We start from the raw sequence: 18,624 nt of genomic DNA, 5'->3' as shown, positions 1-18,624 counted from the left end.
ACAAATACAGGTTTTTCTAGAAGATCAAACACTTCTCATCAGTCACCTGGCAGAAGGACCTTCTTACTAAGAAACCATCCCTACTGGCTGAGGAACTGAGACTACAGAGTGACTCTCAAGGTAGCCAAACACACACTTCACATCCCAAACATCTGTATTCGCCGTTCCCAACAGAATAACAGCCCTCATTTAGAGCTTACCAGATGGCAACCATGATCCTCTGAGGGGAGGTGAATGAAAACACACAAACACAACGCCTCACCTTATGTGAGCTGGGTCTGTTGTGGTACAGCGGCTGTGCGTGATGCTGGCTGCTACTCTGAGCTCCTGCGTCTCGGACAGGATTACCAGGCTGGGATTTCCCTGGTCTAGCAATTGTTAAATCCACCCTCTCTCCACTAGCCTGGAGAAAACACACATACACAACCACCAGTCATTAATGATGCTTCTCATTTAAAAAATTGAAGGCAGTGTAATTTTCAATACACTCATCATCACTGTGCCGGAGCCTCGCCTGAGTGGTGACTGCAGGCACCTGCTGGTGGGGAGGAAGGGAATTCATCTCAGGAACCAGTATTTTAAGCCTTCTGCAGTTAAAATGCCTACATGCAGACCTCTTGGGCAGGCCCTCCCCGACCCTGGAAATACCAAGGAAATAAGCAAGGCAAAGCAGGCAAGCTGCCCATGTTCTGATCTCCCCGTGATTTCTTGAAGGGTAACCCCTTCAAGATTGGCCTTGGCATTGAGAGGGAGAGCGCAAAGGAAACAAAAGAAAAGAAAAGAAAAGAAAAGAAAAGAAAAGAAAAGAAAAGAAAGGAAAAGAAAAGAAAAAAGAAAAGGAAGAGCTGATTCAAAACTGAATCAGAAGGCAGGTGACTTTTGAAATAAATTCCAGGGTGGCTACTTTGAGAGTAATAACCAATGGAACTTTGCACAGCTTTGTCTCTGCCTGCCACAGATTTGAGTGAAAAATAGGACATCAGCTCAAACAGTTCTGAAAAGAGTAACAAAGGTCCCGTAAAACAAGATTAGTATTTACATACACTGGATACTGTATTATTCATAGTATTTATAGTATTTATATACATCGTATACTGTGTCACACATATAGGTCACACAGATATATATGTCACACACATACACACACACATACATTTAAATGTTACATTCAATTACTTTAGAGGTTCATGACTATCACCTTGAATTTAGAGGTCCATTATTTATATTTATATATGCGTATTTCAAACACAGATTCACATCTATTATATTTGTTAAAGCTATTTTTATCTTTGCTTTTAAACGTACAGGCCTGAGCTATGTGATGCTGATTCTTGGTCATGACCACAAGTTCCCAAGTTCACTATTATTCCCTTGGGGAAATCTGACAGCCTGCTTTCAAGGGGCTGCGGTGGAAAGCAGGGCCCTGCCCCATCATTATAGTCAGCAATGTTAACAAGTCACTCCATTTTCAGTTATTAAATTGGGAAAATGAGTGATAACCAATTTTAAGGCCCTACTACAAATCATTTGCTTATTCAAGCATCTCAGTAAACTAAATAGTTTCAGAGGAGTTCTTCAAAAGAACCGAAAGAACAACACTTCACAGGGGGCCAGAGTCTGGGGGCTGGATCTACAGGATAAATGCCAAAGTAGAATGTTTAGAATCCTGATATTTAAGATTCTGACACTTCAGGTGTGACGAGTGAAAAGCCCCTTTGTGATTTCATTTCAACGTACAGAATTGTTTTCTTTACTGTGTAACACTTGCAACCACCGAACACAATCGGTATTTCACCTTTACTTGAAAACGCAAACCCACTAACAGAAACAAATCCTTGATCTTTCTTGATTGCTTGAAAGACAACTCTGGGCGTGTGATGGAAGTGGACATACAGGCTTTAAATGATGGACCAACATTTAGGTTTAGGCTACTTTTAAATAGACTGCACACCTAATACCTCAGGGTTTCAAACACAGCAAAAGAATTCTGTTGAAGTCAAGATTTTTAAAAATGCAGGATCGCAAAACGACAATACCTATAATTCACAAATAAGTGGCATGCCTTGTGGCTAGGAATATGTATTGGGGAAGTTTAGCAAAATCTCTTAAACTTGAAAACAAGAAAAGTCAAAGTCTTTCAATGGGAATGATTAAATACGTTTTAGTAGGACATGCCTACTACCCAGTTATGTGATGATGAGTCTATTTTCAGGGTAAGAAGTCTACAACCTACTGTGGACATCAAGGGTGGCAAACTCAGAATTTGCAAGATGAGCACATAGGTTAAGTATCTATGTAAAATGTCCCTATTGATCCGTGGACGCATACATAAAAATGTTTGGAATGATCTTCTCTAAAATATTAATGTTGCTATCTACGGGTCTTCAGATTGAATGTGATTTTAACTTCCTTCTTTATTTTCCGTATTTTGTCTTCATTAGTCTCCTTCTTAGACATGGAGCACATGCTAGTCTCATAATCGAAAACAGTAAGATTTATCAGTTTTTTCATAAAGAAACAACTTGAGCAACTTCAGTTTTCTACGGTTTGAGGAGAATTATGGTGCAAAATACGACACAACTATCTATGTGGATTATAAAACTCCAGATATCATATGTCACCAGGAAAAATTTCAAATGTCTTTTCTACCCGTGCACCTATTTTTCTCACGTTTTGGTTAGAAATTTCGTGAGGCCCACCTACTTAGGCATTAGGACATTTGCCGGAAATATACAGTCGTCCCAGCTCCTTCCATCTTGTGGACCTGACTTCTCACTTCATAAAAGCCCACGCGATTCTCCTGTTTCCTTTAACAAGCCCCATGAGTGTGTGAACCACCTTCTTCTTCTCCCCTCTCCCTGCCAGCAGTCCCTCCCCTGCCCCCCCGGACAACTCGTGCTCACCGGTGCACCAGCTGGATGGCACCCACAGGGGAAGGTACCACTGCTGCCTCTGATTGGATGACATTTTAAGGGATCCAATTTTTTTTAAACTTCAAGTCTGTGACGGAAGACCCATTCCCAAATCTCCCTCCTACTGCAGTATTTTGGTTCCTGTGCGTGTGTGTTCTTGACGTGACACTGAACCAAACATTTGTGAAAAGGAGTAAATTACATGGGATTGAAACTTGGGTGTTCTTACACAGGAGCTTAAATTGTCATTGTCACTTGCTTCTGTGTACTGTACGCATTTCTCAGTGACTGTCAACCCGCTTTAATTCCTGATGCCCGATCATATTAATGCTTGGCTTCCTGTATGTAAGAGGGTTTTCTGGTGCTCACTTAAAAAAAATCAACAACAACAACACATTTTTGTGTCACCCTTATCACTGCAGGGGAGACCCACATCGTCAGATGCTATGGCAGCTTGTAGAACCGGAAGATCTGCTCTGGATGACTTTCTACTTTATAGGTCTTAATGCTCTTATTGAAAATGTGTTTTTTCTCTAATAATAACTATCTTTACTTACTTCACAGAGATACTGTGAGAACACAAGTGATGATGTGTTTGAAATGCTTTGAATTCCTTTAAAAAAAGGGCACTATAGAGATGAGTTATTCTTTTTGTTTTTTAATGTTTATTTATTTTTGAGGCGGGGGGGAGGGAGGCGAGGAGGGGCTGAGAGAGAGGGGGACACAGGATCTGAAGGAGGCTCCAGGCTCCGAGCTGTCAGCACAGAGCCCGACGTGGGGCTCAAACCCACGAACCCTGAGATTACGACCTGCGCCAAAATCGGATGCTTAACTGACCGAGCCACCCCGACGCCCCTGGATTAGAGTTACTCTTAATAAAAAAAAGTATTTTCCCCCCCATTTGTATGGAGCCTGAAGCACAGAGGGGGAGTGCGGAGAGCGTGTAAGTCACACTTGGAATCACAGCTCCTTCCGGCTTTACTTTTCTCACCTGTTAAATGTGCACAGCTTCATCTGTTGTGTCTGGGACTGGGGGGAGCCCAGGGAGCAAATGAGAAACCCATGTGAAGCTGTAGAGCCTTCACTCTATAAAGAGCCAGGCTACATGTTCGCAGGGATATAGTTTTCTAGAAAGGACTCTATCGGTAAGGAAGTTCAACTAGTGTGCGTTTTGCGTTTTGAAGGATTTAGGGAGCCGTGCTTGATTTCCCCATGAAGCATCAAATATCCCCTGGATTCTCATGCTATGAAAACAAACACTGACATAAGGTAATCAGGGCCCAACAACCGGGATGACCGTCCGGCGTGTACCTGAATGATCTGGGCGGCAAGCTCGGGGGTCCCGTGCTTCAGGTCATGTCCGTTGATGGCAAGCACTCGGTCGCTGCTGCTCAGCCTTCCGTCCTGTGCGGCCAGCCCCCCCTCCAACAGGTCGAGAATAAACACGCCTGGCTCATCCGTCCTTCGCACGAGTTTAATGCCGAGCTGCTCACCAGAGTCCCGTTTGTGAAGGACCACGGGGAAGACCTCTTCCCGTGGAGAGCTACCGTCAGAGTGGCCGTGTGTTAGGTTCCCGAAGCGCCTCTCCCGCAGCACGGTGAGTTGCAGGGTGCTGCAGGGCTGGGAGAGGACGGCTCTGGCATAGTTGTGGGATACATTGCTGATGTTACAGTTGTTGACCTGGAAGAAAGAATTGGGACCAAAGCGTGACGATCTTTTCTCAACTTGTAGGAATGTTCACATACTGCTTCCCAAAGAAACTAACATTGCGAAAGTGATACACAGTCACTGTTCACAAAGAAAGGCACCCCCAAGATGTTTTAAAATACAGTTCCTGGGGCGTGTGGGTGGCTCAGTCAGGTAAGCGTCCGACTCTTGATTGGCTCAGGTCACGATCTCACGGTGTGTGAGTTCCAGCCCCTCGTCGGGCTCTGTGCTGACAGCCTGGAGCCTGCTTGGGATTCTCTGTCTCCCCCTCTCTCAAAAATACATAAACATTAAAAAAATATACACGGTTCCTAAACTTAACTTACAATGACTAGCACCAAGTAGAGAAGAGTAGTTGGGAACACGGGCTTCAATGACAGTCTTGAATTAGAGTCCTCGGTCCTGTCATGTACAAGCCGAATGTCACCAGGGAAATTACAGAACTTCTGTGAGTGTGTTTCCTCTCCCGTGAGATGTGTTCACTATCTCCTTCACACTTCAGAGATCAGGAGGGCAATGTGTGGACAGCAGCAGCATAAGGCAAGTGCTAATGAAATAATACTAGCTCTAATGGGACAGAAATTGAAGTTTTACTGGATTGAATTTGCTTTTCCAAATGAAACACACGTAAGCTACAAAAACGAAACCGAGCGTTATTTTAAGGAAAGTGACACATTCCAGGGTCACAATCCTATTCCGGATCAGTGATTTCTATCTTGTTTTATTTTTTTAAAAGCTTTTTATTTATTTTTGAGAGAGACAGAGCATTAGTGTGGGAGGGCAGAGAGAGAGGGAGACACAGAACTGGAAGCAGGCTCCAGGCTCTGAGCCGTCAGCACAGAGCCCGACGTGGGGCTCGGGATCGCGAGACCATGACCTGAGCCAAAGTCGGAAGCTCAACTGACTGAACCACCCAGGCGCCCCCCGCCCCCTCTTTTTAAAAAATTTTTTTCCCTAATGTTTATTTAGAGACAGAGAGAGACAGAGCATGAGCAGGGGAGGGGCAGAGAGAGAGGGAGACACAGAATCCGAAGCAGGCTCCAGGTTCCGAGCTGTCAGCACAGAGCCCGACGCGGGGCTCGAACTCACGAGCTGTGAGATCATGACCTGAGCTGGAGTTGGACGCTCAACTGACTGAGCCACCCAGGGGCCCCAGTGATCTCTATTTTAAGGAAGAGCAGGTCAATTATAGTTTCACTCTAAGTCTTCAGCTTAGCCCGCAAGTTAAGCTTAGCTTAACATCTAATACAACAAGCATAACTCAGTACTCACAGAACATTTATTAAACTTTAATCTTGAAATGAGGATAGTGAATCATTGGACATGTAGCCTTACAGAGAAAATATACTCAGCTTCAATTATTCGCCAGAATATTGTCAGAAGAAGGGGTTGGCACCATTCTTGACACTTATCACAATCAGAATTCCTCTCTTCATCTGTCTGAAACAACCACGAGGGGGAAATCAACACCTATGAGCCTCGGTCATGTGGCAGGCTCCGGGTTAGGTGTTTGTGATCACCCAAACCCTTCAATCTTTTCCACGTGAATCTATGTCACAAAAGGCCCTCCCCGCTCCTATCCACCTAGGGTTTATAGTTTTGAGCACTAGTAACTTGAATTTTGTTGATTTGGGCCTACTGATACCTTTTAAAACGCAGGCATCAAAGATCATACATGTCACACAGACTTGCTATTCTCCCAAGTTTGCAACATTTGTGCATTTGGTAGCCATGCAAAGCCTTGATTAAAAGGTTGAATAATAGAGGGTCAAGAACAGAACTTCAAGGCAGCTTCTAAAAAGCCAGCCTGAAGTGGATTTGCTAGTCAAATGTAGTTTGTAACAATGTGGTCAACACATGACTATAATCATTTTTCTTCAAAACCAGAAGTGAATAAATTGCTGACAATTCAGATCATACTGAAAACACCTACTCTTAATAACGTTCTAAAATATATATTATTTTTAATAGTGATATTAAGATCATTTATAACAGTATTTTTTCTCCAAACTGCTCAAAATTCTGCACAGCAAATGGCCCTAAGGGTATATGGTTCTCCTTTTCAAAGAAGCTATTTAAGAGAACAATGTGTGTGCGTGTGTGTGTGTGTGTGCGTGTGTGCACGCGTGTGCTGGAAAACCAAAGCCACACACTGTCACTGCATATGGTTTGCGGAACTAAAAGCGCAGGCCAGCTAGCTCTTTGGTCTGGAAACAGACCACTGTATCGATTCTAAGGTATTTTCAAATCGGCTCATACTCTACTATTTATGCAGCTTGTACAAAGTGTAAGACGACCAGGTAGTAAAAAAAATACCAAGTAGCCTTCTTTCCAAGTGTTCACTTTTGAACGATCATAAATACTTCTCCATATCTGGGCAGGTGGTGTGGTTTTACTCAGTGAGTCTGACAAGCCAGTTAAAGGCCAATGAGAAGTCAGGGCCCACAACAGAAGAGACTCTTTGTGAATTCACTAATCAGGTTATTTGCTCATACTTTTCGTTTCTCTTCTTTTCTTTCTTTCTTTCTTTCTTCCAAATATAATTTATTGTCAAATTGGCTAACATACAGCGCATACAGTGTGCTCTTGGTTTTAGGGGAAGATTCCCGTGCTTCATCGCTTACATACGTGTATCACTACGTTTGAAATCACTAAACTGGATTTAACTAAACTTGAAACTAAACTAAACTTGAAATCACTAAACTGGATTTAAGATTGCCATTATTAGAGTTGTTAGTACGTATGCCTCCATAAACAACAACGCACTAGAATTTCTACAATGCGGATTTACAGCCTTGAGTTAATCCCCCAAATTACAGCCAATAATTTCAGAGAATTAGATTGTTATTTGAGGTATACAGACTCAGTTGTGTTATTAAACGAATCTCCAGAGCAGAACGGTAAAAAGCCTACAGATGAAATATATTAGCGAGCAAAACCTGAAAGCTATTTAACCTCAATTACATTCCAAGAAATGCAAATACGAACAAAGCATTTGTCTTTACCTTTAAGATATAGAGAAAGAATGAGAAATGTATAAAAAGGTTAATACCGGCACATTGCTGGCAGCAAAGAACAACATACAAAAATAAATGTACACTTAATTATAGCTAGAAAGGCCAGAAGAGGGGAAAAAGAAAGAACACTATGTAAGCTGCAGGAAAGGGCAGTCTGGCTCTCCTGGTCTTGACCGCCAAGGTATCAGAATGCCAGGGGCGATGCACCTGGGGAACCGGCCACAAGATTTCCTCCGTGGAACAGCGGACCAGGAGCTGGGAAGGAAGGAAGGCAGGTAAGGTGTCCACAGAGCTGTGCCAACCTCATGCCACCAGAGCACTGACATCATAAAATGACAGCAAATACAGTAAGACAGTAAGTAGCTGGCTATGGCAGGATCAGAAAATGGATTTTACATAAGCTGGATTAGTTATGCTTCCTGTATTCTCCTATTCCCTCTTAGGATTTGGTAAAAAACAAAATGCAAGAAGTTCAGTCTGTGTCAGCCAGGCGAACGGCAAAGAAGGAGGGGTGTGGGGCCCTACTGGTAAAGTGTCAATGATATATTGTAAGACGCAGCATCCAGACGGGAGTGGAAACTGAAGCCAGGAACCCCCAGGAAAGGTCAATCCTCGCTGCTCTGGGAGCCCATTTTGTCTTTTTCCCCATCTGGACGTTTCTTTTCAAGAGCTAAAAATCCTAGCCTTTCTAAGTTTTGCTTTAATAAAGCAGACAGCTATTCCTGCTAGGATATTATATCTAAATCCACACTTTTATTGATTCAGCAAGCATTTCCTGGGCACTTATTTTTTTATTTTTTACTTTATTTCTTATATATATATATATATATATATATATATATATATACATATATATATATATATATATTTTTTTTTTTTTTTTTTTTTTAATGCTTATTTATTTTTGAGAAAGAGAGAGAGACAGAGCACGAGCAGGGGAGGAGCAGAGAGAGAGGGAGACACAGAATCTGAAACAGGCTCCAGGATCTGAGCTGTCGGCACAGAGCCCGACGCGGGGCTCGAACTCACAAACTGTGAGATCATGACCCGAGCCGAAGCCGGACGCAAAACCGACTGAGCTACCCAGGCGCCCCTCGTGGGCCCTTATTACATGCACGGCATTATGGGTACATATCCACAGATCTGTACTATATGTACAATCAAGGTGGCTGCAGTCACCAGAGAAAGACAGTACACTGAAATAATGTTCTGTGATTGATTATGTGTTAAGCGGTGAAGAGAAAAGCAAGGAAATGTCAGCGCTTAAAGTAAAAAGAGGTCTGGGGTCGTGCCAGATTTCAGAGCAGGCAGTGGGGAGGCCGGGGTGTTGATTCCACTAGAGTAGATGAGAAGCACTGAGGGGACAGACCGGAGAGGTGGCAGGGAAAATGGAAGTGAGGGGTGGAGACCCACAGACCACGGTGAAGGACTGAACGGTGACACTGAGGAGGCAAAAGTCCTTGAGCTTGGGTTCCCAAGAGGCACCTTTTCTCATTCATGACTACTTCTTCTCTCTCCTATATATCCATTCTTTTAGCTTCAAGTATCATGGACACTTGTATGGGTCATATATCCAGGCCAATGATACTCCAGTCCTGTGCAGTAGGATTCTGACCATCTCCACACCCTCAGTGTCAACAAACCCTCTACTACAAGAACGTCTCGTCCCAAGCCAGATCTTCTGCAGGAGTAGCTGTTTCTCTTCAAAGAGAAGAGCGGAGAAGCGAGCATCGAGGCCTAGTGTGGAGTCAGGCTGTTTGCCGAGGAGAGCGCATTTGGGAGCCAACAAGAGACCGCCCTCTCTGAATTCTATCTTGAGTCCACAGTATAAATTCTAAGCAGCTAGTGCTGCACGGTCTGTCTTTTCTAGATCACAGTAATCAGCGTGGAGAAGGATAAATCAGACAAGGAAGGTAACTGATGGACGGTATAATGGACTAGGGATAAAGCCAATGGGACAAGAGAATTTCAGCAGTGAGGGTGGCCCTGAGATAGCCAAGCATGGAGTCCGAGCCAGGAAGAACCCAGCTGGCCCACAGAGGACAGGCACAGAGTCACCCGCGGGATCGAATTTAAGGTAGGGAGAAAAAAAAAAATACGTTCCACGCGTGCGGGGAAATAGGAAAAATTACAGATAAATTCCGATCTGTTGTGCATATAAGAGCAGTGAAGCTTACCTTTGTAGATTTCAGGTTCCAGAGTGTCAGTTTTCTAAGCTTGAAATTTATGAATAAGAGCGAAGCGATGCAAGTTCACAAAATAATTAAAATTGATACCTGAAGAATCTGGTCTCCAGCAAGGAGTCTCCCGTCTCTGGCGATTATCCCGTCCCGGTAGACTTCCTGGATAACAATGTTAATCAGTGGGGTTTCATTGCCACCCACAATGCTCATTCCTAACTGAATATAAGGATGAGATCGGTGAATTTCAATCGTGGTAATTTCGCCTTCCGGTAAACTAAGTGGTTGTTGTAAAGCTGCCAGGTTAAAAACGAGAAAGAGAAAAATAGATGGAAAGAAAAACGTTTTATATTTTGATTATCTTCAGGTAAGTAAGTTATCATCTATCATAAGTGATCACCTTATGTTAATAGATGATTAATGGCGAGGCAGTATTACTGGATAAGAAAAAGAATGACAGAAAACGTCTACACGTTAAGAGGATCAAAACACTTTCTCTTGGAAAGGTGATCAGTAAATAATCAATAAATAACTGCTATGAATCAGATTACTAGGGATGACACAGTGATCTGATAAAGAAATATACAGACAGTGTCGTCTTGTCCTAATCAGAGAAAGTTTGAACCATGAAACAACTATAAACAATGCAAGGCAGTACCTTAAAAAAAAAACAAACAACAAACAATTACATCAACCTCTAAGAACAGGAGGGTCTTGAATTGAGCGTTAGGAGATGAAAAATGTATTATAACCATGGTAGGGAAAATTTGAATTAGTAGCAAAATTTAGAATTTTCCTAAGAGAAAATCATATTTAGAAGTAAAGGCATAGGGCCAACCATCAAGATACGCCCAAGATCTTGGACTGCAGGCTTTCTATTTCCTGGTGGGCTATCAAGACAGATCAGGGGCTGCGACCCGAGGACAGCGATAGTAAGAAGCACGGCCTTGGAGGCAGATGTGTCCCTGGCCATTTTGTGGCTGTCCGACTTTGACCAATTAATCTTTCAAGACTCAGGCTCCTTCCTCACCATTAAAAGAAAAAAAAAATCTTGGAATAATGGTAGAGTTAATCGGTTAATCTATGTAAAGTGCTTGGCACAGAATAAGCACTTAAGTTGAGGTGTCATTTGTGTCGTTCTTGATGCTGTGGATTTCTTAGTCAAGAAGCGACAGCCTTTGAAACACACAAACAGTAAGGAGCATGTTAACGACGAGGGAGACCATGGGCTACAACAGAAGGGGCGCGGGGAAGGACAAGCGTCCCCGGGGTGAGATTCATGTTCCGTTTCTCACCTGCCACCTGTCGGAATTATACACTTAAAGCGTGAATATGTGGTATGTGAATCATGTCTCAATAAAATTACTTTTTGAAGAGGAAGAACAACACATGTCGGGAACGTAAACAGCAAGGAGTGGGAAGGAAGGAAAGGTCTGATCTGAAAAGACGTGAAAAACGGAAGGAAGTTGAACGGCACATACTGTCAGCAGCCGCGTTCTCCTCGAAGGCGGGGTTGTCCAGGCCAGGCTCCTCGGTCCACGAGAGAAGGCACGCTGGCATACAGTTCCGCTCGGTAGGCGCCGTGCCCGACCCTGAGCAGTCCGCCTCGGGGGATAAAGTACCCGGAGGGCCTATTGTAGTGGGTCCGTTCTCACTCTCAGTCTCTGTCTGAGTTCTACCAGTTTTCCTCCTCTCTAGGGCAAGTCTCCGATGAGCAGCTCCAGGACATCTAGAAAGAGAGCAACAGGCGGTTTCCAGACGATTCGAAAGGACAAAAGTGATCCACAGCTGGCACCACAGCAACAGGAGAGCGATGGCTTCTTTGCGAAACTTACTTCGACGTCATCCGCAAGCGGTATGTGATTCTGGTGTTAATCTCTGCGCAAACGAAGTCCTTACCGCTCCACACAGCAAATTTAAAAGAAGGCACTGGCGCAAAGCCCGGTCCCGTGTGTATCTCAAAAGAACACTTCAGTAAAGAGACTGCATTCAGATATACACGGGTACCAGAAATACGTACCCCAGTATGGTTGGCACTAAGCTGCAAATATTATTCTGCAACTCTGATCACAGGACCCTTTCCCGCAGCTTAAATGGCCTAACCACAGGGCAGAAACAGCAACCCTCTTCCGCAACGTGCCCTGGCACCCCGACGGGACCCTGAGAGGCACTCCGCCTCTCCACCGTCACGGCCAACGTCACACCCTCACTTACTGGCAAAGGCCCGACAACTTTTGACGGACACGGAAGGAGAGGAAAACACGTGTGGCTCTTAAACTTAGAATGACGATAGTGGCATCACAGATATCTTAAGTGGGCTGAAGAGTAGACGCCAAGCGCTCGGGAAACTTGCACAGGCACCAAGAAATGAGAACAGTTGTCTTCCTTGTTTTTGCTTAGGGAAGCAAACAAAGAGGGCAGCCAGATGCTTGTTTAAACACTGAAATATGGTCTCTAGATACGGACATCAGAATGCCAGCTCTTGTGCGTCTGACATCCTGACCGGACAAAGTGACTAATCATGGCCAGTCTGGAAGAGCAGGAGAAAAGAGGATGGAGAGCCCGACACATGCCCCTGGCCCCTAACACGGCTCCACGGACACCGCTGAGGCTGCATGTGGTGCACGCGGTGGCTGGTGGTCTTACGATGAGGGCGACAGACTTCGTTCAGTGACAGTATTTTTAAAAACCTAAAATTTCAACAAAACTCAAATACTGGACTAAATTCAACTAAAACTGAAGGCTACCTCTTAACTGTAAAAGCAATACATTTCTCCTCACACATGAAAGAGAAGTCGTAGGTTTCCAAGTTCTTGAAAAGGACCTTTACAGAGTTTCTTCCTTCGCCTTTCATTACGTGCTTTCTCTTCACCTGTGTTAAACTGGTAAGAACAGATACTGCCCTTGACCTTAGCCAAAAGGCCGAGAAGTGATTCTCTTCACCTTTGTTAAGGGAGGGGACAACTGATTTTCCCTTCTGCGTTGTTGTGCAGCACTCCAGAAAATGATCCTGCAAGGGCCTGATGAAACGTTTGGAAAACTCTATCACTGAGAAAAAGGACTGTCGTCAAGTAAGCAAGTTTAATGAGAAATGCCTTTTAAAAATATTTCATTCAATAAAAAAAAAACAAAACCGAGACCGTAAAACACACTTGAGACTAAAAATGCAGGTAAAGATTGAATTCCCCGAATATAAATCACGCATTGCAATCTACATGGGCGACAGCTGCTTTTCAATGGGGGAAATGGACGAGGCACAGGAAGCGGGAAGGAAGCATAAGCAGAAGGTGCATGGCTGGGAAAGAGCCTAGCGGACGGTTATAAAATCCTACACACCAAGTAACTCTAAAGCCTCTCTTATCTTACGCAAGAATAAATTTAAATAGGGAAAACTGAAAGTGTTCAAGAGGTAAAGATAGGTCCACCCACATCCCAATCGGTCAGTAACTGGCTAAGAGGGCTAACACTCACAGGGCTTGCGGGGGAAAGAGGAGAGGGAGAGACCATTCAAAACCTGTGCTCCTCACTGGAGGGCTGATGGCAGGGGGCTGAGAGCTCCCGGCGTCTGGGTCGGGGCGGGAATTGACAGCACACTGTCCCCGGCAAGAACTTCAAGGCTGCAAACTTTCCAGCCTTGAAAGGGGCCCTGGTGTGGTCTGTGAGGCCTAAGAAACCAGTCAACGACTCACAGTATGAGGACTCTGACTGCAGTGACCGATCTTGTTTTTACAACTGCACCTTTGGGTAAGAAGCCCAGAACACCACCAAAGGAGTCAAAACTAGAAACACCAAAACCTCCAGAAAGGGGCTCCCGAAAGAAGACATCCACCACAAGAGGAAACCCCCGCAAAAGGCTGGCTTTAGACGACGCGCTCTGCCGGAGAGACTGGGAGCCACACTGGCCCTGTCGGTGAAGGAACTCGAACAGTTGATATGGAGGCGGCTCAAGGTTAAGGCAGAGAAAAACGTGGCAACAGCGAAACGGAAACCGGGGCTAAGTCTCCCCGTATCTCCAAATGCCGTGTAGCCGGTGACGATTCAGATCTGGGAAAGACGAGCGAGGGAGAGGATTTTCGGGTGTTCCGGGGAGAAGAAGAGCAGCGTGGGAAGTTGTGGCTCAAGAGACGAGGGTACGCAGTGAGGGGGGCAGTGCTAAGGACTCTGGACTGGACAAGGGAGTCTGAGGACGATTCTGATTGCAGGGACAGGGAGGGTAGGACGGAGATTTCCCGATGGGAAAGGTAAAGTTCAAGAAATAAAAAAAAAAAAAAAAAAAAAAAAAAAAGGAGAAGAAACCTAAATCCAAGTGCAACGCTCTGGAGGCCGCCAGGAAAACATAACAAATACGCAGCCCGTCAACTGGAAGCGAAAAACCTAGGTGGGTCCCACCAGCGGTGGGCAGACTACGGAGTAGCAGCAGCAGGGGCCCAGGGGCACGAGTGTCCGCTAAGTGTCCAAATCAGTCCCCATCTTGGCTTGTCCGGAGCAGCGGGAGTTAAACCTCTGCACCCAAATGGCGCTCGTAGCCAAGTGTGGTAGTAAAGGAACGTCTGATTAAGAGAATCAGCGTTTAAAGTGTTTATGTGTGATGCGTGTTTCTATTTAAGGAAGGTACTAGGGGCGCCTGGGTGGCTCAGTTGGTTAAGCGTCCCGACTTCAGCTCAGGTCATGATCTCATGGTTTCATGGTTCCTGAGTTCGAGCCCCACGTCGGGCTCTGTGCCGACAGCTCGGAGCCTGGAGCCTGCTTTGGATCCCGTGTCTCCCTCTCTCTCTGCCCCTCCCCCACTCATGCTCTGTCTCTGTCTCTCAAAATTGAATACATGTTAAAAAATTTTTTTTAAAAAAGGAAGGTATTAGAATATATAAAGGAATCCTTTAACATCATATAAATTATCTTCACCCATTCTGTGATGATGCTCTTTGAAGCTATTTAGGGCTTTGCTAAGAGGTTTATTTTCAAGAACTATCTGTAATGTCATTTCCTGCTGAAGAACATGTTCTGTTTTTCTTACATATAATAAGTCATCGCCATTAAGTGGCTGTCAGTTGGACATGGAGAACATCCACATTACAGGCCGTTTTTTCTAGTAACACGATGTTCCTTTTCAGCTTTGTCTGATTTATGGCCCCTTACCACCTAAACGGTTCAGAGTTTGCCTGGCAAAAGGAAGTATTCCCAGTTTTTCCAGGAGACATTTCTGACATCTTACTGAAGTTACACTGTCAATTTTGTTCCAAAGATGTTTCATCGTTTAGCCAAATATTTTTACAGAAAGAATTCAGAACTATTCTACACATTAAAATGGCTGCTCTAAATGGCATAGGTCTCCTACTTAGAAGTAGATGTTCTTTGTACAGCAAATAGACTTTAGTGACATTTTATAAAGCTCTCATTGTCAAAACCTTTAATGAAAGTGAAAAGGTTTTGATACGCTCTTTTCCTTGACACTGATGCATCCATCTGTCTGTTTCATGATTAAATGAATCTTGCAAAAAGAAAAAAGCCTCAATATAATTTAAATAAGGATTGAAGTAGACACATCATGTTCTCCAATCACAATTAATTAACAATGGATCAAAGACTATCATAAAAGTCTTAGAAGACAACAGGTGTAAATCTTTGTGACCCTGCATTAGGCAGTGATTTCCTGGCTATGACACCAAAAGCATAAGCAAATAAAGAAAACACAGAGCAACTGGACTTCATAAAGATTAAACCTGTTTGGGGGCGCCTGGGTGGCTCAGTCAGTTAAGCATCTGACTTCAGCTCGGGTCACGATCTCGCAGTCCATGAGTTCGAGCCCCGCGTTGGGCTCTGGGCTGATGGCTCAGAGCCTGGAGCCTGCTTCCGATTCTGTGTCTCCCTCTCTCTCTGCCCCTCCCCCGTTCATGCTCTGTCTCTCTCTGTCTCAAAAATAAACAAAAGTTTAAAAAAAAAAAAAAAGATTAAACCTGTTTGTCCTTCAAAGGGCACAGGAAAGTGAAGGGACACCCAACAGAACAAAAGAAAACATTTGCAAATCGTATATTTGATAATGGTCTAGTATACAGAATATGTATTTATATACAGAATATAAATATATACATATATATACACAAACATATGTACATATGTGTGCGTCACACTGTATATATGCTTACAACTTACAAAAAGACAAACAATCCATTATAGGAATGGACTAATGATGTTGAGCATTTATTCATGTGCTTACTAGCCATTTAAATAATCTTCTTTGGAAAAATATCTGTTCAAATTCTTTGCCCATTTAAAATTGTGGATTCCTTGCCTTTTTGTTGAGTTGTAAAAATTCTTCATTCTGGATACTCTCATCAGCTATATGATTTGCAAATATGTATCCGCTTTTCATATTACACATAAGAGAAGAATGCCGGTTAAGAGTCTGCCAAACAGGAGCTTCCCTCTAAGTTAAACTGTGAACTTAACAGAGCAACCTGGCCTCAACCCACCTGTACCTCTAAAGGCTTTGAAACCATTTGATGAACTAGAAAAGCTCTCGGCATGGAAAAAAGACTTCTTTAAACGTTTTCTCTCGATTGTACTAACCTTTTACAATAATATTAAACTATAAGCTTTAAGAGGAAACAAGGGTTTGGAACTTTGCCACAGACGAGGACACAAATGCTCAATTTAACAACAACAAAAAATTGACATGTACAATTACCATCAGGTATAATGCTAAATTATTGGGGGTGAGGCGGGGAAGAGGGGTAGAGAAGGAGAGAGGTAAGGTTTTATAGTTGATATCGGTGGGCAGAATCGCACAAAGTAATTACAAAAATGTTATATACTTAATGGAGAATATTTCTTAAGAGCTTTATTTTTCCATTCAAAGATGAGCACTTTCCCATGTCTTTAGAAATTCTTCATTGTTTTACTAATATATAATCACTTAATAACTAGTAATTTTAGTAAAGAACAAATTCACCTTTCATAAATATCTACTTTTAGCGATAGAAGAAAATATCAGCTGTTCTCAAATTGAGGCAGATTTCTTAAGAGCAGAATTTTATTCAAACAGGGAAGTTAATTTTAAACTCAAAATTACCAGATTTATGCAAACTACTCCGAATGCCATATTTCTATTAATAATTAAGAGATTTCCAAATCCTGGGTGGCTCAGTTGGTTAAGTGTCTGACTCTTGGTTTCGGCTCAGGTCATGATCTCATGGTTTGTGAGCTTGAGCCCCACATCAGGCTCTGTGCTGACAGCTCAGAGCTTGCTTGGGATTCTCTCTCTCTCTCTCTCTCTCTCTCTCTCTCTCTCAAAAATAAATTGATTAAAAAAAACGAGAGATTTCCAAATCCTAAAAAGATTACAAAGACATATGATAGTCATGTAGCTTTTATACAATGGATCACTGTTGCTGATGCTGAAATGCTGAATTTTAATGAAACCTGTCAATTGCTATCAAATGAGTGAGACTGTGTGCAGAGATGCCACAGTCAGAATAATCACACTCTGAGGCTCAATGTATCACTCGTTTGCCTGTCTGTGTGGGTTTTAAAACACAGCTGCAAATGTCTGAAGTGAAGCCCAGGGTGGACTGCTTCAAACAGAGTGACAGCAAAAGGGATGCTATGTGACTTCAAGGCTGGTTCCTACACGGCCATGCAGCTTCTTCTGCCTTACTTACTGGAACACTGAGTGCCACGTAAGAACTTTCAATCCCGGAGGCCAGCAGGCTGGAGAGGCCACCTGTAGGCTCGCCTCGCTGAGCCTGTGTCTCCACAGTTACCTCCGACAGCGTCCCAGACACGTGAATGAAGATCTCCAGTTCCAGATGCTACAGTCCTGGCTTTCAGCTCTTCTCTGCTGTGGCCCGGATGTCACATAACAGGGAGAAGTCACCCTGCTGTGCTCTGTCTGAATCCCTGACCCACAGAATCCACGAGCAGAATCAAATGCTTATGTCATTATATTTGGGGCGGGTTAGTTTCTCAGCAATGGGTACTCAGAAAACAGATTAACAATTTCATTGGAAAAACATTAGCTTGAGGGTCAGTTTGGGGCAAGGGAATGCAAAGACCAGGAAAGACGTGGGGGCTGTGCTTAAAAGAATTTACGACCTAGCATTAGATTCTAACTTGCTATCAGCTTGAGGAGACTACTTAACATCAACATTTTTAATTGAGAAATTAGAAGAAGGTAGGGCTGTTCAACATATATCTGTTCAAATGGGGTATAAAAATTATATTTTAGGGGCGTCTGGGTGGCTCAATAGGTTAAGCATCTGACTTCAGCTCAGGTCACCATCTCATGGTTTGAGAGTTTGAGCCCCGCGTCGGGCTCTGTGCTGCCGTCACAGAGCCCGCTTCAGATCCTCTGTCTCCCCCCTCTCTCTGCCTGTCCCCTGCTTGCATTCTCCCCCCCTCTCTCTCAAAATAAACAAACATTAAAAAAAGTATATTTTAGGGGCACCTGGGTGGTTCAGTTGGTTAAGCGTCCGACTCTTGATCTTGGCTCACGTCATGATCTCACGGTTCATGAGATCAAGTCCCACATCAGGTTCTGTGCTGACAGTTTGGAGGCTGCTTAGGATTCTCTCTCTCTCCCTCTCTCTCTGCCCCTACCTAGCTGGCTCTCTCTCTCTCTCTCTCTCTCTCTCTCTCTCTTTCAAAAAATAAAGTTTAAGGGGCGCCTGGGTGGCTCAGTCGGTTAAGCAGCTGACTTCAGCTCAGGTCATGATCTCGCGGTCCGTGAGTTCGAGCCCCGCGTCAGGCTCTGTGCTGACAGCTCAGAGCCTGGAGCCTGTTTCCGATTCTGTGTCTCCCTCTCTCTGACCC

General features: G+C 43.8%; 1 protein-coding gene and 1 pseudogene across 3 annotated transcripts in view; both read right to left on the bottom strand.

Annotated features, from left to right (window-relative positions):
• The window catches only part of LNX2 (ligand of numb-protein X 2), a 79,313-nt gene that overhangs the window by 13,913 nt on the left and 46,776 nt on the right, over positions 1-18,624 (bottom strand). For 2 of the 3 annotated variants that reach the window (XM_060637469.3, XM_081795434.1), the window contains exons 3-6: positions 11,298-11,545; positions 9,913-10,112; positions 4,224-4,592; positions 263-403 (exon numbers count right to left, since the gene is read on the bottom strand). In XM_060637469.3, the coding sequence (XP_060493452.3) occupies positions 263-403; positions 4,224-4,592; positions 9,913-10,112; positions 11,298-11,545 (958 nt within the window). The remainder of the gene's footprint in view (positions 1-262; positions 404-4,223; positions 4,593-9,912; positions 10,113-11,297; positions 11,546-18,624) is intronic. The other variant, XM_060637470.3, reaches the window with a different exon arrangement.
• LOC132682641 (U2 spliceosomal RNA) lies at positions 12,606-12,750 on the bottom strand (annotated as a pseudogene).

This window comes from Panthera onca, chromosome A1 (assembly GCF_046562875.1).
Source record: "Panthera onca isolate mPanOnc1 chromosome A1, mPanOnc1 haplotype 2, whole genome shotgun sequence".
In the NCBI taxonomy this organism is placed as follows: domain Eukaryota; kingdom Metazoa; phylum Chordata; class Mammalia; order Carnivora; family Felidae; genus Panthera; species Panthera onca.
Note: the sequence above shows the minus strand (reverse complement) of the source record. Positions and strands in the feature narration are given on the sequence as shown.